At 44.0% G+C, this 26,415-nt stretch overlaps 1 protein-coding gene across 1 annotated transcript in view; it reads right to left on the reverse strand.

Moving 5' to 3' along the window:
* SARDH (sarcosine dehydrogenase) overlaps positions 1 to 26,415 on the reverse strand; it is a 135,242-nt gene that overhangs the window by 94,267 nt on the left and 14,560 nt on the right. The window contains 10 exon segments of the mRNA XM_036749434.1: positions 8,733 to 8,823; positions 9,468 to 9,554; positions 14,087 to 14,216; positions 14,984 to 15,088; positions 22,134 to 22,234; positions 23,385 to 23,508; positions 25,194 to 25,373; positions 26,016 to 26,059; positions 26,062 to 26,139; positions 26,142 to 26,192. Of these exon segments, the coding sequence (XP_036605329.1) occupies positions 8,733 to 8,823; positions 9,468 to 9,554; positions 14,087 to 14,216; positions 14,984 to 15,088; positions 22,134 to 22,234; positions 23,385 to 23,508; positions 25,194 to 25,373; positions 26,016 to 26,059; positions 26,062 to 26,139; positions 26,142 to 26,192 (991 nt within the window).

Below are 26,415 nucleotides of genomic sequence, written 5' to 3' on the forward strand. Positions count from 1 at the left end.
AGAGATGGGCACAGGAGCCCTGGGAGTGGCAGGATTCCCCAGACCACTCGTCCTTCTTCCAGCCCAGCCCTTATAGAAATCATCCAGGGAGATGGCCCCTTGCCAACCAACTGCCCCCCACCCCAGGGCAGGCAAGCCAGCCTAGCTGAAGCAGCAAGGCATCCTGAGGGACAGACAGGAAGTAGCATATGCCAGGCAAGTCAAACCACCACCACCACCTTGACCACCACATCCCTTCAGACCCTGATGAAGACAGCTCAGAACTCTGAACGCAAGAGCCCTGGGAACAGCCTTGCTCCCAGCCCAGTGCTCTCTGCCATTATCCCAGGAAGCCACACCAATGGGATGCAGCTCCTGCAAGTACTCCATCCACGGCTCCTGAGAAAAGTTCTTGCCGTTGAAGTTTTTTGTTAAATATTTCAAGAACAAAAACAGATATGATTTTATCGATGCAAATGATATTAAAGAAGCACCACTGACATCTGCTTTGCCACTGCACCTTATGGGTGACTATGGGATCTTTCCATCTGACTCGTGGCTGAAACCTTCCAGATGTGGTATTGTTCCCATTAGAATGTGAGCTCCTTAAAAGCAAGGCCTGTCTTGATCTTTTATTTGGATGTCCGTGCTTTGCACATAATAAACACTTAATAAATGTTTCATTCATTCATTCAGTCAATCATTCAGATGCCTTCAGGTAACTGAAAGATTCACTCCTACAAATAGAATGAGACTTGTCTTGCTTGGCCCCATAGGGTAGAAGTAGGATCAGGAGGAAAAGAGGAAAAGAAGCCAGTGTGAATAAAAGGCAAATCCTTCTAACTACTTAAGTCATACTAAAATATAATGGACAATCTTGGGAAGTAGTGAATTCTCACTCACTGGAGATCTCTAGATTAGGGCTGGAAAGCTAACATTTATATAGCAGCATAATTGCATTAATAATAAAAAATGATAATACTTAACATTTATAGAACACTTTTTAGGTTTACAAAATCCATATGTATACTATCCCATTTGTTCTTTATAACAATCCTGTGAGGTAGGTGCTTTTATCATAATCCCCATTTTACAAAAAAGGAAACTGAGGTGAGAATTTAACTCACCCAAGATTACACAGCTATTAAGAGTCTGAGGTAAGATTCAAACCAAGGTTCTTCTGACCTCAAGTCTAGTATTCTATTCACTGTGCCATGAAGCCTACTGTAGATGTCAGTTGTGTATTCTTATTCATATACTATTTGGACTAGATGACCTCTAAAGTCATTTCTTAACCCTAATATTCTATAAGTCTCTAATTCTGAGGACCACTTGTTAAAAGAATTGTAGGAGCAGTGATAGGATGTGTGTATTTATGCATATCCATACACACATACACACACACACACACATTGAGAGGGAATCAAGGTACTTTCCTGATGCTTATTCTCAGGGTTCCTAAATTCAATTTATCAAGTACAGATCACCTACTAGGTTCTCAGCTCTGTCTTCTTGGCTGAGAGGTAATGAATCACAGAATCTATAATATCCCTAACAAGTGGCTATCCAACCTCCCCTTGAAGACCTCCAGTGATAGGGAACTCACCACCTCCCCAGGCAGCCTATTCTTATTTTGGACAGTTTTAATTATCGAGAAGATTTTCTATACGTGTAGATTTTCATACCTGTCTACAACTTCCAGTACTGCTCTGAGATTTGCCCTCCTCCAGGCCCAAGCAACTCAAGTCTAGCACCTCTTCCAAATGGTATCCTCTCAGCTCTTTAGAGATAGCCCCTAAGCCTTCTCTTCTCAGTGCTAAATGTCCCCAGTGGTTTTTTTTTTTTTTTTGCAACTAATCCTCATACAGCAAGGTCTGCCATCTTCTTACCATCCTAGTCATTCCCTACTGGGCTTGCTCTGTTTTGTCAATAAATGTCCTAAAATGGGATGCCTAGAAATGAACTCCAGAAACTGTCTGAGAAGGAAGGAGAAGGTGGAGGTCCTGCCCTCAGGGATCTTACAGAATAATTGGGGGAGTACAACAGTCAAGCTTGTGTAATAGCTAAAACAACAAAATGTGCAAACGAGAAGGAGAATTCTGCACATACTTGGCATGTTTGTATTTACTTATTGAGTACCTAATTCTCCCACAGACTGAGACAGAAATAAAAAAAGCCAAGAATTCTAAATTGGCTAGCCAGGCTTCCATCCCTGATACACAGAGCCCTGGCAGGAATGTATCTATTCAGCACAAGAAGCAGAGGGAAGGAACTCTAGCCACCTCCCTTATCAGCCTCCTCCAACTGAAAGCCACAACCCTCATGATCACCATAAGCTAACTGGCCTGAATCTTTGTGAGCTAAATGGAATGGGTGATGGAGAATGGCAAAGGATGAAGGGGGGGGGCATCACTTAATGGGCTGGATTGGTGCTATTTTGTTTAGCTTTCATAAAAAAATGTGAGACAGCATGGTAAGGTTGGCAGAGAGCTGGCCATAAGCTCAGGGCTCAAGTCCTACTTCTAACACATAATGATTGGGTGACCCTAGACAAGTCGCTTACCCTCTCAGAGCTCTAGGTGGGTCTCTGAGACCATAAGCAGCTTAGACTATGTGACCTGCACTGGTAGAGGAAATTTTCTCCCCATACAGATAAAATCTCAGGTCCTATATTTTTAAAATAATATTAATTTCCTTCTGTCTGATTTTTCTTTGCTCATGACAGATGAGGGGGAGAAAGGAGGAAAGATGGGGTGGAAAATCTGTCCAATCAACAAGCATTTATTGAGCATTTTCTGTATGCCTAACCAGTTCTACACACTATGGGGAAGACAAGAGAAACCACAGGACCTATTCATAAGGAGTTTATATAGACTTAAGGTGGTAGAGTACCTGATACTTCATTAATGAAAACCGAGATTTTTTTTTTCAAAGCATGCCCACTGTTTCAGCTGATTATCACAAATGCTCTCGTAAGGAAGGCAAGTGCTTATAAATCACAGGATCTAGAGCTGGAAAGGACCCAATAGGTCATCTAGTCCAAATCCCTTATTTTACAGATGGGCAAACAGAACCACAGAGAAATGATGCGACTGGTCCAGAGTCAGACACAGGTAGGAAGCAGCAGAACTGGAATCTGGTCCCAGTCCTTCCAAACCCACATATCTAGTTCTCTTTCCATAGTCCCAGACTGCATTTGTATTATAATGCTAATTTCATAGAGGAGAAAAAGAAGGCTCAAGGAGAAGAAATGACTTTTCTTGGCTACCCAGCTTGTTACTGGCAAAGCCAGCATTAAAACTCCATCTCCTGATGCCCATTTCAGGACTCTTTGTATCTCACCCTGCTCTCTGCTCCTGGATGGCCAATCCTATGCTCAGTAGACCAAAGGGTCAGCCTTGGGGAAGGAGCACAGAGGGCCTCAGTCCCTGAGGGGGAGAAGAATGAGGACCTCTATCACAGAACCTAAGAAATCAGCCAGGAAGCAATGGATTCTAGGGCAGGGGTGGGAAACCTGTGGCCTTGAGGCCACATGTGGTCCTCTAGGTCCTCAAGTGTGGCCCTTTGACGGAACCCAAACCTGCTGCTTTGTGGCCATGTGTGGTCCTGTAGGTCCTCAAGTGTGGCCCTTTGACTGAACCCAAACCTCTGACCTCAAGACCATAGGTTCCCCACCCCTGTGGTGAAAAGAGGACAGGGTAGCACACATTTCTAAGAGTAGGGCAGCTACTGGCCTTCTCCCCTCGTATTGATGAGTTTTTAGGGTTGGTACAGGCAGGGGGAGGGAATGTGACATCTTTACATCACTGGAAGAGACTACAAGTGACCTAAGCAGGGATCTGATGGTAAGTGTTGAACAACCGGCTCTCCCTGCTCCCCCCATAAAAGTACACGCATAATACTTTTAAGTTTAATCAGCATTATTAATATTTTATCCAATACTTTTCTAAGTCTAGATAATCACAAAACAATAAATCAAACCTTGATTTGTGGCATTTATGATTTCCAAAGTGAAAATGCTCATATTGAAAATTCAACAATCTCTCTCTGGAGCAGGTAAAAGCTGGCTCCAGCACACCAGTCCCCCTAAGCCTCAAGGACCTTTTTCCTCATTTTTTAAAGACTACAGGGAAAGATAAGCCTTCATTTCATTTGGGTAACTACTTCGGTCTCTCATTTTTCAGGGTTTTTGTAACGACTTTCTACTTCACAGTCCATCCACTGCATTTTAGGTCCATTCCCTCTTGGGCTGCTCTCCCTGACCAGATTTCCCCTTTAGGGTAACTAAAACTAGAAGGGAAGCAATGAAATGTGGAATGGTAGATTAAAATGCTTTCAATTCCAGCTAGAGGAATTGGGTTTGAATCTTGAATCTCTTGCTTTTTCCCTATGTGACCTAGGCAAGTTAGCTAACCTCTCTGATCCTCAGTTTCCTCCTCTGAAAAATTAAAGGGTTGGATTGGCCAATAGGTTATGGTGGGAAGAGCCGTGACTCTGGAGTCCAAGGATCTGGGTTCAGATCCCACCTCTGATGCTTACCTGTTAGACTCAGTTTCCTCATATGTAAAATGAGGGAGCTAGACTATAGAGCCTCTATGAAACCTTCCAGCTCAAATTCTACTCTCTAAAAAGGACATCTAATATCACTCACTACAACATATAGTTCTGCTCTACGGCTGGCTACTAGTTAGCTGAATGTCCTTAGAAAACTCACTTGCCCCTCTCTCATAAGCCTAGCCTATCAGATGGATAACTGTGACCTCTACCCAGAATATATTTTGGATAGGTTCACCATCTGTGACAGCTACAGTTGCAGAGAGGGCAAGATCTGGCTTTTGAGAGAGGTACTATTTGCTAAGAAAAACCAGACTGTGAATAGAGCTGCATTTTCCTTTAAAAAGGAAATTTTTCAAAGACAATAAGCACCAGGAGATAAAAGATATAATTAGTCGATGAAAACTCCCAAGTGCAGGCAGCTGGTATTAATGTTTGCAGGGCTCCCCAAGCATGGGAGGAAAGGTGCTACAGACTTATAAATATGAACAGTTTGGGTTTAGGGGGATGAGGGTGGAGGCTGTTAGCAGATTGGGAGAAAGGAGACCAAGGCAGTAGTCAAGCTCCGAGAAATAAAGGCAGCTCGGTTAGTATCCAAGGCTGCTGAAGAGAGCTCTGCCCCAGTGCTCTCCACGTCACTGGGGTCACAGGGCTGAATGAAGGGTTCCCTGAGGCCTGGGTCCTCAGCCATAGTGCTGCCAGCTCCCTTGAGATTCGATAATATCAGACCAGGACACCCATTTTCGAGCAGTAGCAGCTGTTTCCCCCGCAGCTATGAGACAGGTTTAAATATTTTATTCTTCTAAAATGCTGGCATGTAAATATTTCAGTGTAGGAAAGAAAAGGGAGCTGTTTGAGGATGGAGGACTCCTGATGAGGGGGTGTTCTTAAAGAGCCTGGGTGGAGCTGCTGGGCCCAGTATTGGTCCTGGCACAGAGCGTGTGTGTTTTGGAGGGGGTGTGGGGTGGGAGTTTAGGGTGACCCAGCCAGAGTGCGTCTAGTCACAACCTTCCCACTGTCTGACCCGAGGTAAGTCATCCCCTGCCCCCACGCTGGGCCTCTGCCCTGATTTTCCCATCTGGTAAACGACATGTTATCTTAATCTCTAAAGTCTTCTTCTCAGCTCTAGCATTCTATGTAGCTCACAGGTTTGTTGAGAGAAAAGAGCTTCGTAAAGCTTAAAGCTTCAGAGAAATGGGAGCTATAGAATTCATACTGTTACTACACCCTAACCTCAGGCATTCTATGTTCTGTGTTCCAAGAGCCAATCCAGCTCTGATATTCTGCATTCTTTGTTCTAAGGGCCTTTCCAGCTTTGCCATTCCACATGCCAAGGGCCAGTCCCGCTCTGATATTCTCTGTTCTGTGTTTTAAGGACTCTTCCAAATCTGACATTCTGAGTCCTATGTTCCAAGACTCTCTGGAATATTCTGTGTTCTATGATCTAAGGGCCCTTCTAACCCTGACATTCTATGCTCTAGGTTCTGAGGCAGCTTGGTGGCTCAATAGATGGAGCAGTAGACCCAGGTTCTGGAAAACCTGCATTCAGATTCAGCTTCTATCATTTGCCAACTGTCTGACCCTGTGCACACCTATCTCCCAGAGTTGTTGTGAGGATAAATGGGATAATAGTTATAAGGCACTTTGGAAACCTTAAAGAGTTATATGAATGCTACATCTTCTTCTTCTTCTTCTCCTTATTATTATTATTATTATTAAGAACTCTCCTAGTTCTGATGTTCTATGTTCCAAGGGTCATTCCAGTTCCTTCAATGAGTATTTTTGTGTTCCAACAGTCTCCCCACCTCTGAATTCTATGACTTACCTCAGCAGGCTAGGATGACCCTGCAGCATCTTAACTACATAACTGTTTCTTATGTTCCAAAAACACTGGCTTCTCCTTAACAGTTCAGGATGGCACTGTCCTCAAACAGCCCCCTGCTGGCAAATATCTGTTTATGCTGTGGTTTCCTCTTACTCTGGGGTTCCAATGGGGGCTGGGGGGAGCAGAAAGGTGCCATGCTTACCATACTTTTATTTGTCTATATCAGTTGGGGGGGGGTGATGAGGAGCAAAAGCCTCTCGCTAAAGGTGATATATATCATGCAGATAATCACATCAGCAGCCTAGCTAGGGAAGGGATTGAAGGTTGGGGAGTAGGGGGTAGGGCAGGGACCGTTTGCTTGAGAGATGCTACTTCAATTGGACCAGTCATCTCTGCTATCAATTTAGGGGATTAGGCAGAGTCCTGATTGAACACCATGAGCCAATCTAATTACCCTGGCCTGGCCGTCACTTCAATCCCTCTTGTCCAACAGAGGCTGTTTGCAATAATGAAGGCAATGAGATAAACCAAATGCGTAAATTCATTAAAACTATTAAGTGCAATTGATTTGGCTTTTGCCAGAGAGGCAAGATGGTCAGATAATGTGTCACCCCATGAGAGGTTCAGCACCCATGCCCCCAGGTCCCAGACACCTGGGTTCCGGCTGGCTTCCAATATGCCCACCAGCCTTGCTAGCACCCTGACCTAGGTCAGTGGGGAATACAAATCCCTTCCATTATGGCCTAATTAAAATCCATTATCCAAAGAATATACTTCTTTCCTTCTTCGACTGGAGGTAAAAAGGGAAAAGGAATACTGGTTTGCAATAGTTTTTCCCCTACAGTCCTTTACCACTATTATCTGTGGGGCCATAGGGAAGTCACCCCATCTCCTTGGGCCTCAGTCTCCCCATCTGTAAAATAATCTGGACTAGATAAATTTCTAAAGTCTTTTCCAGCTCTGGTCATAGGACTACAGGATCACAAATCCAAAACCAGGAGGGACTTCAGAAACCTTTGACTCCAAGCCAGTCATTTTACAGGTGAGAGGCTCAGGCCTTCATCACATCTGACCTGGACTATTATAATAGCCTCCTAATTATTTTCCCTGCCTCTAGACTCTTCCTTCTCGAATCCATCTTTTCAAATAGCTGCCCAACTAACCTTTCTAAGGCATAGATCTGACCCTATAACTCCTCTACTCAACACTCCTCCTACCCATGTCTCCTATTGCCTCTAAAATCACATAGAAACTCCTTAGGCCAGCATTTAAGACCCTCTGCAATCTAGCTCCAGCCCACCTTTCCCAGCTTTGTTTTTACATTACTCCCTTTCATACCCTCTAGATTCTAGTGAAATTGTCCTGGCTCTTCCCTGATCTTGTCCTGCCCTCTCCTGCTTCTTTGTATTTGCACAGAGTATCCCCCGTGCATGAATCCTACTACTTCTGCTCCTTCAAAGCTTAGCTCAGGCACCCATCTCTTGCAGGAAGTCTTCCCTCAACTTTCCAGAAGCAAGTGACCTCTCCCTCCTTATATTCCATATGGCACATTGTCTAGACCCTTCCTTTTATGCTAACTACCTTCTGCTTTGTGTCTTAATTATTTGTGTACACATCTCATCACCCCCATCAGGCTGACGGCTCCTTAAGGGCAGGGATTGCCTTGCTTTTCACCCTTGTATCCTCAGTGTTGAGCACAGTACCTTGTATAAATAGGTGGCTAACAAATGTTCACTAGAACTGAAGATTCAGCTCCATCTACCTCCTGCATCCCTCTCATATCGCTAAGATAGCTATATGTCAATCTTTCCTTTTTTTGATCTACCACATCGGTTGCAAAAAGCATATATTTCTGACAGTTATGATTCACATTGTCTTGTTTTCTGATTGTTGCATGAGTTTAATGCTCAAAATGTGGTGTCTGCCATCTTAGGCTTGCCTTATAGTTCCTTAAAGACCATGCATGCCTTTCTGTCCTGGGAAAGAAGATGGTACATTTCCCTGAGCCCAAGACGGTATCACGCAACGCAAAGGGCAGTAGAGTGAGAATAAGGAGAGCTGGTTCTGCAATGGAATGACTCTGGACATTTCATTTTACCTCTCTAGACCTCACTTTCCTAATCTGAAAAGGATATTCTCTATTATGTAAACAAGTGTTAGGTAATGATTGCCATCATCATCATTAATATCATCATCATCATCATCATCATCATCATGGAGGTCATGGTCCCCAGATGAGCAGTAGGTGCATAGTAAATGTTTGTTAAAATGAATTGGTTAAATTCTAGCAGACTACAACTCAAGCTCCCTGTAGAATGGCCCACAATGTACAGAATAGGTATAATGGCAGAAAGGAGGGAAGGAGGATACCTGCCTGATATCATAGCCATACATATCTTTCTCTGGGCGACCATGGATGATCCAGTGAGCCAGCTCCTTTCCACAGCCACCTCCCAGCATCATTCCTGAATGAAAGGAAATAAATGTGCTTATGTTGTCTTTCTCATCTTTCTCAGTACCCTTCGCTCCATCCCAGCTACTTAATCTCTGGGCTACCTTCCTTGGCTCTCCCTGCTCATATGTCCAGGATACTTTATAGTGTCCCACTCCCAAGTTAAGAAGCTTCCCAGCTTCAAACCATATCTCCTCTGGAGAACCTTCCTTGATTAGGAGGTTTGACTTACACAAGGATGCCATCTTTTACAGAAAAGGGGATGGGTTAAGGGAAATGAGGGAGAAATATCTGTCCATCTACATATCTAGGATCATAGACTTTGAGGTGGAGAGGACTTAGAGATTTAGTCTAACTTCCTTGTTTTACAGTTGAGGAAATGGAGGCATGAAGATATTAAGTGCCATGCCACCTGGCTGCCTCAGACACCTTCTAGCTTGGTAGGACCTATGAGATCTTTGAAAGAATGAGGCATCTTGGTTTATTTGCTATTAAACTGTTTGAAAAGGAAAAAATGAGGCATCAAAATAGGACTTTGATAGCTTGGAAAGTAAAGATGAAAAAATGGGGGCCACAATATCTGCTTCCCAGAAGTGTTGCAGAGGGGAGCATTGCAATTCTTTCTGCATCATTATAACAAGGATCAAACTCCCTTACCTGCACTGTTGAAGCCACAGCCAAGAAAAAATCCCCGGAGCTCAGGTGCCTCCCCCATCAGGGGCTTATGGTCAGCAGTAAAGGATTCTATAAGAGAGGAAAGAACCAAGGTGAACCAACATACACCCAGCGCAGAAGAGACCAAGCAGCCCAGCAGCACTGAAGCCACCCAGCATTAAAATCCCTTGATTCCCCATCCTAGTCTGCTTTCTAGCTGGGGGAACTGAAATCACTTTCCCTTAGGAGGACCTTAGTTCTGTAAGGAGATGAGACTAGATGATCCCTAAGGTCCTATTCCACACTGATATTCATGGGATCATTGAGTCTCACACTTGGAGGGGATTTCAAAGGCATTCAGTCCAACCTCTACCTGGAAAAAAAATCCCTTTTACAACAGATGATGAACCTTTGCTTGGGGACCTACATTCAGAGGAATTCACTTGCACCCCCAAGGTAGCCCATCTCATTTCTTTGTTGCTTGTGTTCAGTAGTTTCAGTCCTACCAGATTCCTTGTGATCCCATTTGAGGTTTTCTTGGCAAAAATATGAGAGTGATTTGCCATTTCCTTCTCCAGTTCATATAATAGATGAGGAAACTGAGGCAAATAGGGTTAAGTGACTTGCCCAAGGTCACACAACTAGTAAGTGTCTGAGGCCAGATTTGAGCCCAAGAACATTATGAACAAGAACAAGAACGCAAGAACAAGATGAGTCTTCCTGACTCCAGGCAAAGCACTCTGTCCACTGTGCCACCTGGCTGCTCTAGCTTATTTCTTCGGGCAGCTCTAATTGCTAGGAAGCTTGTCCTTATGTCAAGCCTTAATTTTCCTTTTCAAAACTTCTACCCATTGCGCCTGGTTCTGCCCTTTATGGCCAAGCAGAACGATAACAACAACAGCCATAATAATAAACTAGCATTTACACAGCATCTTAAGTTTTGCTTTACAAATATTATCTCATTTGAGCCTCACAACAGCCCTGTGAGGTAGTGCTATAATTAGTCCCATTTAAAGATGAGGAAATTGCAGTTAAGTGTCTTGTGTGTAGTTATACAGATCATAACATACTCTTCGATCCTCCTGCTTGTTCCATGACCAAGACCCTCCATCTCTCAGCTCCAGGCATCTCCCCTGCCTGGAATGCTCTCCCTCCTCCATGCTGACTACTGACCTCCCTGGCTTTCTTTAAGTCCCAACTAAATTCTCACCTTCTGCAGGAAGCATTTCCCAACCCTTCTTAATTCCAATGCTTTTTTTTTTCTCTTTTAATTATTTCCCATTTATCTTGCACATAGCTTGCTTCGTATAAGTTTATTTGTATGTTGTCTCACCCATTAGATGGTAAACTCCTTGAAGGCAGGGACTGTCTTTTGCCTCTCTTTGTATCGCTGGTGCTTAGCATAGTGCCTGGCACTTAATAAATGTTTATTGAATGAATGAAAGATAGGATTTGCCACATCTATAGGAAGCATTATAGAGTCTGAATGCAGATCGAAGCATACTATTTGCTCTCTCTTTTTTGTTTTGTTTTGTTTCTTCTTTCTCATGTTTCTTTCCATTGGTTATAACTCTTTACAACATGACTAATGTGAAAATATGTTTAATATGAACATATATGTACAGCCTATATTAGATTGCATGCCGTCTTGGGAAGGGAGGGGGAGAAAATTTAAAGCTCAAAAGCTTGTGGAATTGAATGTTGTAAACTAAAAATAAAATTAATTTTTTTAAAAAAAGAAAGGTAAGATTTGAACTCAGGTCTTCCTAACTTTGGGTATAACCCTCTATCTACTTTATTTGCTGCCAGACAAATCTGTCTTCCACATAGCAGACCTTTGAAGACTTAATAAACATTTTATCCCCCTAAGTTTTCTCTTCTGGCCCAGTTCTCTCAGCTGATTCTCAAATGCCCAGAACTTGATTCCTTAACCACCTCTAGGTGCTCACCAGCTTATCAATTTCTTCTTTTTTATATATAGCATTTTCTTTTTCTTTTTTTTTTGGAGGGGGAAGGCAAGGCAATTGGGGTTAAGTGACTTGCCCAAGGTCACACAGCTAGTATGTCAAGTGTCTGAGGCCACATTTGAACTCAGGTCCTGCTGACTCCAGGACCAGTGCTCTTTACTACACCAGGTAGCTGCCCCAATTTCTTCTTACAATGTAGTCTCCATGACTGAAAAGTGGTGGTCTGAATAGGGCAGAGCACAGTGGGACAATCACCTGCCATACCTCTCTTAATTCAGCTTTCAGATTGCATTAGTGTTTTTTGGCCTCCATATTAACCATGACTCATATAAGCTTGCTGTCCACTAAAAACCACAAGTCTTTTTTCAGACAGACTGCCCCTTCACATTCCATGTTCTATATTCACTGTTTTCTGTTCCCTATTCCTTCCAGATCTGAGTTCTAGAATTGAATGCATCATGTTTTATGGTCCCTGTCAGTCTGTGTTCTACAAGCCTAGAATCGGTGATATTTGTGCCTCTAACAAATACGCTCTTCTGAAGGAATCCAGGTTCCCTATTATCATCCTTGGGGCCAAAAGGATACTTGGCAATGTTTGTCTTTCCTGGCATGGAGAGACAATTATTTCCAAAAGAGGCCATCAACCGCAGTTGAAAAATCAGAAATAAAATTTCCTTTCCTCCATCCATGTTGTCTCCCACCCCCATAAAAACAGGGTTCCAAGATGCAAGGTGAAATTCCACCTAATTGAATTTTTTTAAGTTATGGGTTATTCTTTCCACCTAAAGTATTATTTTAAGCACTTATTTTTTTTTCGCTCCAATCCCACACAAGCACGGGGAGGTTGCAGGGCTAAATTAGTCATTTTTTCCCCCAACATACCACAAGTTCAAGCTGGTATTTCACGTGTGTGTTTCTCTTAATCCGTCTACTGGGGAAGTGTGTCCTGAATTTCAGATAAATACTTCTTTATTAGCCTAATGGATTAAAGCTGAAAAACAGCCTGGAGCTTTGGTATCTATTTATTCTCTGGTCCTGTAGACAGGGCTGCCAATCGAAACTGTCCAGTTCCTGGCAAAGGAAGGGGCATTGGGAAAATATACTCCAGTCTGAAGCAAGAGACCTGGGGGCTTAGTCCTGATGCTGGCACTGCTAATCTAGTGCAACCTCTAGGAAGTTTCTCTATGGGCCTTGGTTTACCCTTTTGTAAAATGGTGATAATAACACCTTCCCTCATAATTGCTGGCATTAACAAATGAAATTGGGGCAGCTAGGTGGCGCAGTGAGCAGAGCACCGGTCCTGGAGTCAGGAAGACCTGAGTTCAAATTTGACCTCAGATACTTACTAGCTGTGTGACCTTGGGCAAGTCACTTAATCACAAGTGCCTTGCCTTCTCCCCTCCAAAAAAAAAAATGAAATCACAGAAGTGGAAAGGAAAGATGAAGGTGGAGGAAGAGGACCCAACACACCCACCAGAGCCCTTTCAGTTTACAGAATGTGAAAGATGGAAGGCTTCTGAAAGGCGGAGGGAAGGGTCACAGGCAGAGGGGGCTAGATGATATGATAGATCGGGGAAACCCTGGGTTCAAATCCAACCTCAGACCCTTACTAGCTGTGTGATCCTGAGTAAATCACTTCCTCACTGGCTGCCTTAGTTTCCCTGACTGAAAAATAGGAATTGAAAAGAGCATCTCCTGCCCAGGATTGTTGTGAGGATGCAATGATACAATGTTTATGAGGTGCTTTTCTATTGCCTTTATTACAATGCAAGGAGACACAGTGTTAAAAGCATAGGATTTAGAGTCAGAGGACCTGGTTTCAAGTCCCAACTTTTATTACTGCCTAGGTAAGCTCAAGCCAGTCATTTGTCTCCTTGAGCCTTAGTTTCCCTCTGTGTAAAAGGGAGGGGTCTAGACTAAATGAGCTCTGAAATTCCTTTGTTCCAGAGGAATGTGGCAGATCCAGCTTCCTTCTATCTGAATAGCTGCCGTCCTGGTTAACACAGACCTGGTCTCACTTTGGGGAAGTCACTGCTCTTAGCCTCAGTTTCTTCCCTTGTAAAATGGGAGTAGCCACCCTGCTCTCACCAACCTCAGGGACGTAATCCACATGAATGCTGAGGAGGGGGATGGGAGTAGAGAAAAAGGTGCTATATATAAATTCAAGGTGGGAGTATTTTAGGAGCTGAGCTCATTCTGTTTACATCCCACGTCTGTTTCCAACTCCTTCAGTTCTCCCCAGAGGCCAGAGAAAGGAGGTGAATCAGGGCACAGGAACACTTGGGTAAAACACCTCTTTTTAGAGCTGTGTTTGCTGCTCTCTTGGGTCTCTGTTGTTACCTTCACATGGATGCAGACCTCAGACAAAAACAGCCTCTGTCCCTGCTGGGAGAAGAATAATCCTAATCCTCTCACATGTGTAATCAACTTTATTTATTTTTTAAAATCCTAATAGGTCTATTATTTCATTTCATCCTCATAATAACCCTAGGCAAGGGAGGAGTTATTATGATTATGATTATTATTCATTTTACAGATGAGGAAATCGAGGCACAGAGTGGTCACATGACGTGACCAAGGTCACTCAGGTGAGAAAACCTCAGCTCCAAAGCTAAGCCCACTTTCTTCCAACCTTAAAGAGACAGTTACACTTACCAGGGCCACAAACAGTAGATTTAATCCCCGTTTTCTCCAGTACTGGGACTCGGTTGATGGCACCTTCAATGTGCTGAGTAAACACATCCCAGTTCAGGTCAAAAAGTCCAAAGGCAAACGTAGCAGATACCTGCAGAAACAAGATGGGCTTTGGAAAAGATACGTTTCGGTCACTAGAAGAGGGAAGGTTGAGGCTAAAAGACAAGTGACCTTCACAACTAATCAGAGAAAAGGGGCTGAAGCCAGAGGCTACAGGAAGGTCTCAGCCCAGGTTCCTTCCTTTGATCCTCCTCTATCTCATGTTTTAGGTTGGGTTACTTCAGTATTTAGCGGTTTGAGGCAAGGTGGTCGTACTACAATGGACAGAAAACTGACCTTGGAGGTAGGAAGACCTGGGTTCAAGTCCCATTTCTGAGACTTACTAACTGTGTAATCTCACACAAATTAACCTTGTTAATCTAGGTAACACTCTGACTATAAATTGCAGAGAAGGTGCCAGGATGCATCAGTAGAAGGAGTTTCATCCTCTGAGAGTTCTCTAGACCAAGGAAATCACAGACCCAGTCTCTATTCCACTAATTAGGTTTAGGTAATGGGTTTGTTTGACCATTTCATGCAGCTTTTTCTATTCCCCATACAGAGATTATGATCCTTAACTCTGGCCACAAGTGTGGCCAGTGTGTGATTTTTCTTAAAGGAGGATTAGTCAAGAGAGTGTATATGGCTCAGTGTAGCCAGCCCCCAAGCCAGTTCCAAGTCCACAGCTTGCTGGTCTTGGGTCAGGAGTTCAAAGCAAACTGATAGTTTACCCTCAGTAATTCTCAACCTTGCTAAGAAGGAGATCATGCTTGTTCTCCCTCTTCCTCCCCAGGCCATTGTCACCAGGGTACCACTCACCTCTTCCAAGAAGATTGGGTTGGACTCATATCCTCCCAGGGAGAGAGCATCCCCTTGGAGACGGAGATAGATGGAGGCATCATGATCCCGAACATTGGGCATGTTCTACAAAAAAAAGAAAAAAAGAAGGCATGGGAAGAGCCTGGAAGGAAAGAAGAAAAAGGGGAAAGGAAATGATACATACATCTCTCTCTCTCTCTCTCTCTCTCTCTCTCTCTCTCTCTGCTATTCAATCTATCCCTACCTTCCTGCATAGTATGAGGTCTCTCCAGATCCCTGATATCAATTCTGTCCCTTTACACTGGCTGCTCTCTCCCTCCTCAAATGCAGTTAGTCTTCACTTGCTCTTCCTCTTAGAATCTTTGTTTCTTTCTATGTGAAGCTTTTCCTCATTCCCTAGCTACTGGCTACTTCTCAGAAAAAACTTGCCTTGCATTCATTTTATGTTTATAAGGGTAGGGTTGATTGATTTCCTTACTCAATCAAGTCACCCCACCTTCCTTAAAATAAGTCATTAGATGCCCAATCAAGCAATCTCAATCATAGGCTTTGGACCAAGTCCTTGGAACTGGAGTGGAAACTTGGTCAGACCCAGGAGTTGTCTGTAAAATATCAAATATGTTGAGAAGGGAAGCATTGGAGAGGCTGGAGCAAACATGCTGTTCTATTAAAGTCTCAGGGGAAGAATTGCCTGGGAGGGAAAGAGAAGCCCTGAGTTAACCTAGGCCTCTGTCTCGTCTCTCACTTCCCCCCAGCCTTGTGAGCTTCAACTGAATCCAGAAGACACTGGACGTCACCTCTTCCCAGCCTTGTCCCTGTGCCTGCAGTTCGCAGCAGTGTGTACAATGGGACAGAAGGAGAGACAAGGAGCCCGACAAAGAAACTATATTCTGCCTAATGGGAACCTCATTAATGGGAAAAAAGGACTTCTATCTTCGAAGAGTGGAAATTACTCCAGGGACTCTTCTTTTCCCCCAGGGGGCTCCTGCTGAAGGGTTTTACTGAATCACCACATTTATCCCAGTCTCTGAAATGATTCTGTACTCAACTTGTTTCATAATTGCAGCATGATCAAGTTTCCTAGGCCCACACATGACACCTGGGCAACGAATGCCATTCCAGCTCCAAGGATTTTTCCTACTTGGTCTAAAACCTATAACTGAGATTGATTCAGCAGTCACTTATCATTTGCTTTGAATGGGGGTGGGGAGACTTGATTGAGTAGGTTAATTAACTGTAACCCAACATACATGTTTTATTTATGCCTGTATGTGTTATGTGTTGTTTCCCTGATAGAATATCAGTCCCCTAAGGGCAAGGAACTGTTTCACCTTTGTCTTTCTATCCCCAAGAACTAGTACAGTGCCTTAGGTACATAGTAAGTGCTTAATAAATGCTCATTCATTAATTGGTTCCCTAGTTGTTAATATCTTATCCCTCTGAAACTTACTTTGTATATATTTAAAATGTACTTGTGTACATGTTGTACTCCCTTCCCCTGGCCCAAGTGAGTTTAAGTTCCTTGAGGAAAGGGACTTTTTATTTTTACCCTTGTGTGCCCTGTATCTAACACAGTGAATCATACATAATTGGCACTTAACAAATGTTTATTGAATTGAGCTCACCCAGCTAGAACCTGTCTCCGTTACAACTCAGGGCTGCACCTCTGAGCCTCCTTGCCTCCCCCTACACAACCCCCGAGTTTGTCATCCAAGACAAAAGAGGCTATTTTCTCCTTGGCATTCACAACTTCCTGATGCTTCAATCAGCCATCAAGTTCAGTGTCAGCCATAGGCCAGGCACTGTGCCAGCACTGCCTCTGGGTGTCTGATTATCTCCCCACTCTGGGAGGTTCTTCCTTGTCATGAGTCTTCCGGTTTTCTCCATTGTTCAACCCTTACCCCAAAGCATGGAATGTTCTGCCCCCTTTTCTTTTGCCCATCCACATGCTACTCATTCTTCAGATCCCACCTCCTCCATGAACCCTTCCCAGTCTATGACAGTCTCTTGCTCCTTTGACTTTGTATAGCTTGACTTCTTCATACCCACTGGCTTATATCACATACACAGAGCCGGTAAGCCAGCCTGGTTGGAGCAGCAAGGCAGCCTGAGAGAGAAACAAGAAGCAGCATACACCAAGCAAGGCAAACCCCCACCACTACCTCTTCACCATCATCTCCCCTCTGATCCTGATGGAGTCAGCCTTGGACGCTGCACCCAGGAGCCTTGGGCATAGCAAGGCTTATAATCCAGTGGCCTCAGCCAGTGTCCCCTATGAAGATGCCCCCTGGTAAATGCCCCTGCAGGTACTAAAGCCGCATCTATAGAACACTCAGAAAGGAACATTCTTGCCACCAAAATCCTTGGCATTGTCAAATTAGAAACAGAACTTATTTTGTCAATGGAAATGGCATGAAAGAAGAAGCCTTGATATCTGCTTTGCTGCTGCACTCTAAGGATCCTGGGATTTATCTATCTGACTTTCACCTGAAGCCTTCTATATATGCTGTCTTCCTTTAGAATATGAGTTCCTTGAGAGGAGAGACTGCTTTGTTTCTCTATTTGTATGTCCTGTGCTTAGCACAGTACTTTGCACATAGCAGGCTCATTCAGTCATTTTTAAGTGTACATGTCCACACTTTCAACTAGACGGTGAGTACCTTGAGGGCAGGAATAATATTTCATCTTTTTTTTTTGATTGCCAGTATGTGGAACCATAAAATATTAGAGCTGAAAGGAACTTTAGTGATCACATACTCCCACTCCTTTTTACTATAAGCTTTTTGAGGGTAAGTGACCAATGAATGATTTTTCTTGTCTTGCCACCTACCAGTGTCTATCATAGTGTTGGGCCTAATAGCACATGCTAAAATAATAATAATAATACTCTCCTCCTGATCTCCTAGCAAAGGGAGCCCCCAGGACTTTGACAGATTCATGAGGCTAGCCCTTGATACCAAAGAAATGCTACCAGTTCCTGTGTGCTTTGTCTAGCTTGCTCAGGAGGAATGTACTATATTCAAAAGCTATTTGCTGGTGCATTTGAAAAAGCTTCCCACTGACTTTGCCCTCTAGAATACAAAATGCTTCTACTCTTAACCATTGTAGCTACTCAGCCCTAACCCATATTCTAGACAAGTTTATCAATTGTACTCTACACCTACCATGGATGCTATTTAATTTCTCAGGAACAAATGAGAAAGTGGATGTTTGATAGAGCTGATTGGCATATGTATTCCTTGTATCTTTCTTGTGTGTTCCATTAATGGTTTATTTCCCAAAAAGCCCCATAACTTTAGGAAGTGGGTGGGCTGAATTTCCATTGCTTGAGATGTAGAATTGGCCTTACTTAAGTCTCAACACTACTCTGCCCACCCAGATGGAAAAAAAGTGAGAGATAAACAAGAGGTGGCTGGCTGAATGCTAAGAGCCTTTCTCACCAGCCCTGTTGCCCCAGGTTCTCCCGGATTCTGGGAGGTCCAGATGGGAGCAGACAGGATGTGCAACGGGCTGTGCCTACCACCTGCCAGGGCAGCCTGCCAGTAAACAGCCCCAGATGAGGCCTAGAGGGCTTTTCCCATTAGACAACCTGGCATGGGGAGGTTGAGCAATTTCCCCCCTGAATAATAGTAAGTGCCATATACGCTAATAAAATATTTTGGTTTCTGTTTTTTTGGTGAATGGAACCTCTGGAGGGTTGTTGGACACCTTCCATTGCTGAAGTCACACCAACAGTAAAGGGTCAAGTGAGGATGGGAATCAATAGCCAGCTCCCAATAACAATCCCTAGCATGTATATGGTACTTTGAGGTTTACAAAGCACTTTACAAATACTGTGCCATTTGATTCTCACAACAACCCTGGGAGATAAGCGCTATTTTTATCCCCAGTTTTATAAATGAGAAAATCGAGGTTAAGTGACTTGTTCAGAGCCACACAGCTAATCAGCTTCTGAGGTTGGATTTGAACCTAGATCTTTTTTACTCCAAGGCCAATGCTCTATCTAATGACCTGCCTAGCTGCTTCTTAATGTTTTCCCTAGCTCCAAGCTAAGTCCTTCGGCTGTGGCTTTGGGGGAAGGACACCAGGGAATTCGAGCCCAGGGGTTTCAATTTTAGCCCCAAACATACCCTAAACACCCATGTTATTTCCATGTTGTCTCCACCATTAGAATGTAAGACTGTGTGACTCTTGACAGGTCACTAAAGCTCTGTGTCTGAGGAAACAACCTAACTTGAAAATCTTCATTTGTAAAGGGGTGTTTTTGCTTTATCGATCTCCAGCACTTATTGCAGTTCTCAGTGTGTAATGTGTGTAATAAATGCTTGTTGACTGACTAACTTTTCCTGGGTTATCCCCTTACAGCTTCAACAACTGTTATGTACCACAGATGTTTTTTTTAATAAATTGGGAATCTGCAAAGTCACAGAAGACACTAAAAAAAGAGACTAGAAGGTGAGAGACCTAGGACAGAACCAAACCCACCTCTAGCATCTGCTGGGACAAGGAATAGAAACACAGAATTTGTTGGAATGGACCTTAGAGGTCATTTAGTCCAAGCAGCACCTCTACCGGAATCCCTTCCATAATTCTTGGAGAAGGGGTCAAGAGGTCAAGAGCCTCTATTCCAAGACCTCAAGTGAGAACCAGCCAAACAGGGAGATCTCTTTGCTCTGACTATAATAAAGCTTCCCCCTCAACCTCTCTGAAGCTCCCATCAATAGCTCTATAAAATGATGGAGTGGACCTAGATGGCTTTTCAATCAGTCAAGAAATATTTGGGTGTCTAGTATGGCGCTAAGCACTAGGGACACAAGAAGGCAAAAAGTAGTCCCTGCCCCAAAGGTGCTTACAATCTAATAGGAGAGACAACAGGGAACAAACCATGTAGGATAAATAGGCCCCTTCCATCTCTAATCATCCTAGTACTGCCTTCCTTGGACTAAGAACAAATCTGATTTCTCTCACATGACAGCAATCCAAATACTTGTTAACACCTTCCCATCCACCTTAATTCTCCTATTCTTTAGGCTAAATGTCCCCAATTCCTTCAACTGAATTTTGCCTGGTATACAGTAGGCACTTAATAATGCTTGTTTCCTTCCCTTTATCTTTTCTTCCTTCCCCTTCCTTCTTCTTCTCTCCCTTCCTTCATTCATATGACCTGGTCTATAGAATCCTCACCAACCTTGTCACCCTCCTCTAGACATGATCCAATTTGTAAATGTCCTTCCTAAAATGTGGAACTGGACCCAGTACTCCACACATAGTCTGACCAATTCAGAGAACAGCAGGACTTTCTCACTTAAGTTAGAATGTCTGGTCACTTACCCTTGCACCTCCTTGGATAGGAAAACTGGCCTAGCCTTAATTGCTGGCTTAATCTCTTCTACACAATCTATCTCTCTACTCCCTTTGGCCAAGCAAAGATTAAGCAGGTCCTATAATAATACTTATTCACAGGTCAAGGAAGCCTTGTCTCAGACTCAAAGGCAAACCCAAGAATGTGCTGGTGGGAGTGAGAAACTGGAAGTCTTCTTTCTACATTTGGAATTCCAGTGGTCCCTTTGCTCCACCCCAGAACCCCATGACAAAAATAAATCACAGATCCTCAGAGTTGGAAGGGACCTCAGAGATGACCTCATCTGACCTGTGTCTACAACGTGAATACCCTCAACAGCATGCCTAACCAATGGTCCCCCATCACCAGGGTCACCACTGTTTAGCAAGACAGTCCAACTTATTTCTGAACAGAGCAATTCTAAATGTCAAACAATAAAAACACAGCCACCCACTTCCTAAAGCTAACCCCATGGGGCTTATATGAAATAAATTATAGATGGAAAACATAAAAAGATACATATTGACTTGATAACTGCCCTTCCACCGGTCCTAGCTGTCTCCTCTTTGTGATATGTCTTAAAGCTCAACCCTGTTGCATCCTTGCCCACTGAAGTGTTTCTGGCCAATGCCGGGCCAAGTGTGGCCTAAGAGAGACCTCTGGTGGCTGATTGAGAGAAGAGGCCGTGCTTCCCAGCATGCTCCCTGAAGCTGAATTCAGAACAAAAGGCCAGGTCCAGCGGTTGCTGGGTGTAAGACCCAGGTGGCTGAGCCCGGTTAGATCCAGGAGCAGACATCAGGAAACGTTGCAGGATAATGGGGTCCCCATAATTGGACTCTAGTCTTCTCCATCGCTACCAATCTTATCTGCACAGCATCTGAGGGTGCTCTTGAAATCTCTTTTGGCTCTGATGTTCTGAACCTGTTTCCATGCTCACTGGAATGCAGAAACAGTGGTGTCCCTAAAATGCTTTCAGGAACCTACCCAATTTGCTGCTACCAGGCTGGGCTTACCTTTCCATTATTCATTCCCTCTGTGAATGAATGGGAATAAAACCATCCTCAGTTGCCTGAGCTGTGAGTGCTCTCCTCCATTACCTGCCCCGCCCTCCCCCAATATTCTTTGAGCACTGTTATCTCTCCCTTGTCTTATGCACTTCCTTAGTCTTGCATAGTCTTCCCTTCCCCATCAGGAGAAGGTAAGCTCTGAGGATAGAGATAGTTTCATTTTTCTCTTTGTATTCTCAGAAATGAGCACAGTGCCTCGCACATAGTAGGTACTTAATAAATATCTATTGGTTTAAATTCATTTGCTGGCTTATCTCTTTTGTAGACATTGTGGGGGGGGGAGCAAATCTTGAATCCCATGTTGGCTTACCACAGCGTCCTAGTCCATATGAGTCTGGCTTTCATTAGCTTCACAAAAAGCCAGGCATCAGAATTTCCTCCAAGAATAAAAAGTTATCCTTTGCTTACTTCCAAAAAAAAAAATGATGCATTTTCCAAAGGTAAATGGAAAAAGACATTTCAGATTGTCTGCTTTTTGTTATTATCTGTGCTTCTAGCTTACATTTATATGGTGCGTTGAGATTTGCAAAGCACTTTGAATATATTATCTGATTTGGTTCTCACAGCCCTGGGAAGTAGGTGCTATTATTATATACCTATTTTACAGAAGAAGAAACTGAGGTGGAGAGAGGTGAAGTCACTTCTGCCAGTCACACAGTTAGGAAGAATTTAAATGTGTATGTTCATGACTCCAAAACCAGTGCTCCATTGACTGTATCAAGCTGCAGTTTTCCCCACTCACCTGGATTCCTTCAATACGTTCAGTGACCACATAGGCATGACGCATGGCCACGAGTGGCACCTTCACCCCAGCCATCTTCCCCAAGCTGCTTGCCCACACACCTGGGAGTAGAATACAGGCCCATTAGAGACCATTGACAACCGGGCTTCAGGCAGAGAGCAGGAGATCAAAGGATTATAGAATGAGAACCGGAAGGAATATCTGGATATCATCTAATCCATGAGCGATGGAGAGACTCCCCAATATGGAGTCCTACTCATCCATTTACTATCTTTGCGACCTTAGGAAAAGTCTTGCTTCAGTTTCCTCAACTATCAAATAAGGGGTCCCTGAAGGTTTCTACCATCTTAAAATCTATGATTCTGTGATGCCTCATTTTACAGATGAGGAAACCGAGGCCCAACTCAAAAGAGTAACTTTTAGAGTAACTCGAAAGACTTGTATGAACTGATGCAGAGGGAAGCAAAAAGAACCAAGAGAACAACCTACACGACGGCCACAAAAATGTGATGGAAAATAATTCTAAAAGACCTAAGAACTCAGGTCAATGAACTGGCCAATCTTGGTGGCAGAGGTCTAATTGATAAAGGGTACCTCCCTCCTCTCCATAGAGAAGTGTAGGCTGCAGGAGCTGAATGACCTCGATGCTAATCAGATGTAACCAGTGCATCCCTTTGCTTTGATTAGCTGTATTTCTTGGCATGGGAAATTAGAGCAGTAGCTTTTTTTTAAAGCATTAATAATTTTAAAAAATGAAATTCAAGTGATTTGCCCAAGGTCTCACAAGTAATAAGCTGCAGGTGAGCTCCTGGCTTACAATTACTCTTTCTGTTTATACCAGATTGAGGTAGGTAAAAGAAAAAACCTGGGGCAGGGGTGAGGAACCCGCAGCCTCGAGGCCACTTGTGGCCTTCTAGATCCTTGGGTGCTGCCTTTTGACTGAATCCAAGTTTTACAGAACAAATCCTGTTATTAAGGGGATTTGTTCTAGGAAGTTTGGATTCAGTCAAAGGGCCACACTTGAGGACCTAGAGGGCCACATGTGGCCTGGAGGCTGCAGGTTCCCCACCCCTGACCTGGGTGGGGGAGGCTGCCTAAACCCATGGGAGTATACTCCCCAGGGCCAACCATTATGGAGTGTGTGGGGGGAGGGGGGGTCTTCTCTTTTCTCCCTGCCTCCTCACCCTAGTCCAGGGAGAGGCCCCACAGAAGGGCTAGTACAAAGCTGTGTGGATGTCTGGGTCTTCCCACCTGCACAGTTGACCACACAGGGAGTCTGGATGGAGCCATAGTCAGTATCTACTGCCGCCACCCGCCGGACACCGAAGTCATCCGTCCGCACCTGAATGCCAGTCACAGGGCAGTTCTCAATGACCTAGAGTTCGAAAAATACCATTGATTGAAACAAGCTGAATTTCTATCCCTGGATTCAGGACTCTTAAGCCAAATGACAGATTGCAGGTATAGTTTACTTTACATAATCTCTGTGGCCCTTAGCTGTTTTGTGTAAATAGCAAATTCTGTGGGTTAGATCCTTTTTTATTCAGGGAAATATCTAAAGGTGAACCTTTCATTTCATAAAGAGAAAAAAATCCACATTTTGATTTCTCTATGAAGTAAACATCTAGATGTTCGTTTACAGAGTTTGCTTAAAGAGAGCTTCATTTGTCGGGGTGGGGGGGGGCGGGGGGAACTTGGCTCTATGATGAGATGGGCAGAATATCAGACCTGCCACGCAGCTCCTTGCTTTGAAATAACAATAATTAATAATAATAATAATGGCAAAAAAATTAGCATTTGTAAAAATAGCGCCTTAAGGTTTATAAAGCACTTTACATACAATATCTCCTTGGATCTGCACAACAACCTGTGAGGTAGGTGCTATTGTCATCACATTTTACAGATGAGGAAACTGAGGCTTAGAGAGGATAAGGGACTTGCCAAGGGTCGCACAGCTAGTAAGAGTCTGAGGCAAGATTTGAACTCAGGTCTCCCTGACTTCTCCTTGTTGTTATTTTTCATCCTTTGTTTTGAAAGACAACCAACGACATCAGGAGGGTGATGTCTTAACTTGAGTGACATGGATTTAAGTTAGGCAGGGCTGTGCAGAGTCATTGGCCTCACTACTCTCCTCCAGTGTCATTTAGAGTCCAGTGGCAAGATGTAAGTCAGGATGATTGAGGATGGCCCCAGATGCAACGGGAGACCTTGGCCTTTTTAAGCTGAGGTCTTTCCCGGGTCCAGTTTGTCTCAGGCAACATCATTCAGTAGTTAAAAGGCTGGGTAAGAACTGAGGTTAAATATGGCCTACTTTGCATTTACGAAAGAATCAAGCAATGGGGAAAGACCCTCGAGTTTCTGGCCAGAACAGGAAAAAAAAATGCTATTTATACTCTGAGCCATCAAAACCAAAACAATGAGCCAGTGAGGCTTCATCTGGGCCCTACTGTTGACCAGTCAATGAAAGCTAGAGTGATTTGGGTCCATGTGGGGAGTCATACCTTATATGTGGGTGCTCTGTTTAAAGAAATAAATTTGATCTCTTCTATTTTGCAAGGTATCTTGGGATTTGGGGTCTAGATTTTTTCCTTCCCTACTTATTTATTCCATCATTGTTGGGTTTTTTTAACTGGGATAAATAACTCTTTTGTCTCACATAGTTTCCATTTATGATTTCTTGAAATATTGCTCTGGAAAACCAGGTTTTGACAAAGCCCATTGGGATTCAAATGGAGCTACTTGACTATGCCTTCAAACCCAAATCACTGGCTCCAGACTTCAAAGCCAATACTTTATCCATGGTGCCACCTAGCTGTCTCTGAAGTCAACAAGGTCCTCTTGCCAATGGTGCCAATCCCTCTGGTTGTCCCAGAAGGAAAGCACAATCACCCCTTTTCTTGGCGATGTAAATGAGGGACAGAAAAATTAAATCACTCGTCCAAATGTCATAAACGCAACGTAGTTCTCCTGCCTTGGAATCCAGTGCTCTTTTTTGGGTGGTAAGGAGTCCCTAAGGTCCTGAGGAATGGGAGCAACCAGTGTCCTGAGTGCCTTCCATACCTGGGCTCCTCGGGCAGTGGCTGCTCTGGTGAGAGTCGTACAAGTGCCTGCAGGGTCCATGGTGCCATCCTGGGGGACATAGAGGGTGCCATAGAGGTCTTCCACATTCATCAGTGGGTATAGAGCCTTGGTCTCTGCCGGTGTCAGGACATGAGACTCTATCCCATAGGCTTTGCCAAGCTAGGGGTAAGATAAAGAGAGAAGGGTTCTTCTGAGTCCCCACAAAGCAGACCTCTGGCCCGTTTTCTTAGTCTCTACAATGGATTCTAATCTAGCCATAGAGATCTCACTACCCAATGTGCCAGATTCACTCCCCTGATTCTCCCTTTGTTCATGCTTGTTTTGAAGTATGGAATGCACTCCCACCTTCCCCACATACCCCCAAATACTACCTTTCCTTTAAGGACTGGCCCAAATCCCATTCCCTTCAGAACTTTCCCCCATTGCTCCCACCCACAGCAGTCTCTTGCTTCTCTGAATACCTTACAGTGTGTACTGAATATTTTATTACATTTGGTCTTGTAGGGTTCTTTAATTCTCATTCTCCTCTCTCTCTCTCCTCTCTCTCTCTCCTCTCTCTCTCTCTCTCCTCTCTGTGTGTGGTGTGTGTGTGTGTGTTGAAAAGAGAGGAAAAAGAGGAGGGGAGAGGAGGGGAGGGCAGAGGGGAGGGGCAGGGTGGGGAGGGGAGGCAGAGGAGGGAGGGAAAGGGAAGTGGGGAGGGAGGGGAGGAGAGGGAGGAGGGAGGAGAGAGAATGTATTAGATAAGTGTGAAAAACAGTAAGCCTGTATCCCAAGCTCAGCCTTAACCCCAATCATGCCTACCGACATAAGTCGTTTGTACTCATCTAGTCGCTGTTGGTTGGAGCAATGAAGAGTCCCCCATTCTGGATCCAGCCAGTGTGCAGTCCTGTCTCCTCTTCCAGGTCATGGCTCACCACCTGGCGGTGTGGGCCAGGAGCTCCACCTCCACATCACTGGGTCGAAGCTGCCACAGCAGACCTGGGTAGGAAGAGATATAATAAATATAGGTTCAGGTCCTTATTAGCTCCTATCCACAGCTTAAACTAGTGAGGGATATAGCCTGTGATGAGTCTACAGGTCATATTCTCCACTCATTCCCCAAGATCTTCCTTGAAGCTCCAATTATGGTAACCTATTTTCTTCTCCAATGCTAGAATTGTAAGGGCAGGGTGTAAATACATTGTAGAAGCAAGAGAGACTC

Source organism: Trichosurus vulpecula, chromosome 3 (genome assembly GCF_011100635.1).
Source record: "Trichosurus vulpecula isolate mTriVul1 chromosome 3, mTriVul1.pri, whole genome shotgun sequence".
Classification (NCBI taxonomy): domain Eukaryota; kingdom Metazoa; phylum Chordata; class Mammalia; order Diprotodontia; family Phalangeridae; genus Trichosurus; species Trichosurus vulpecula.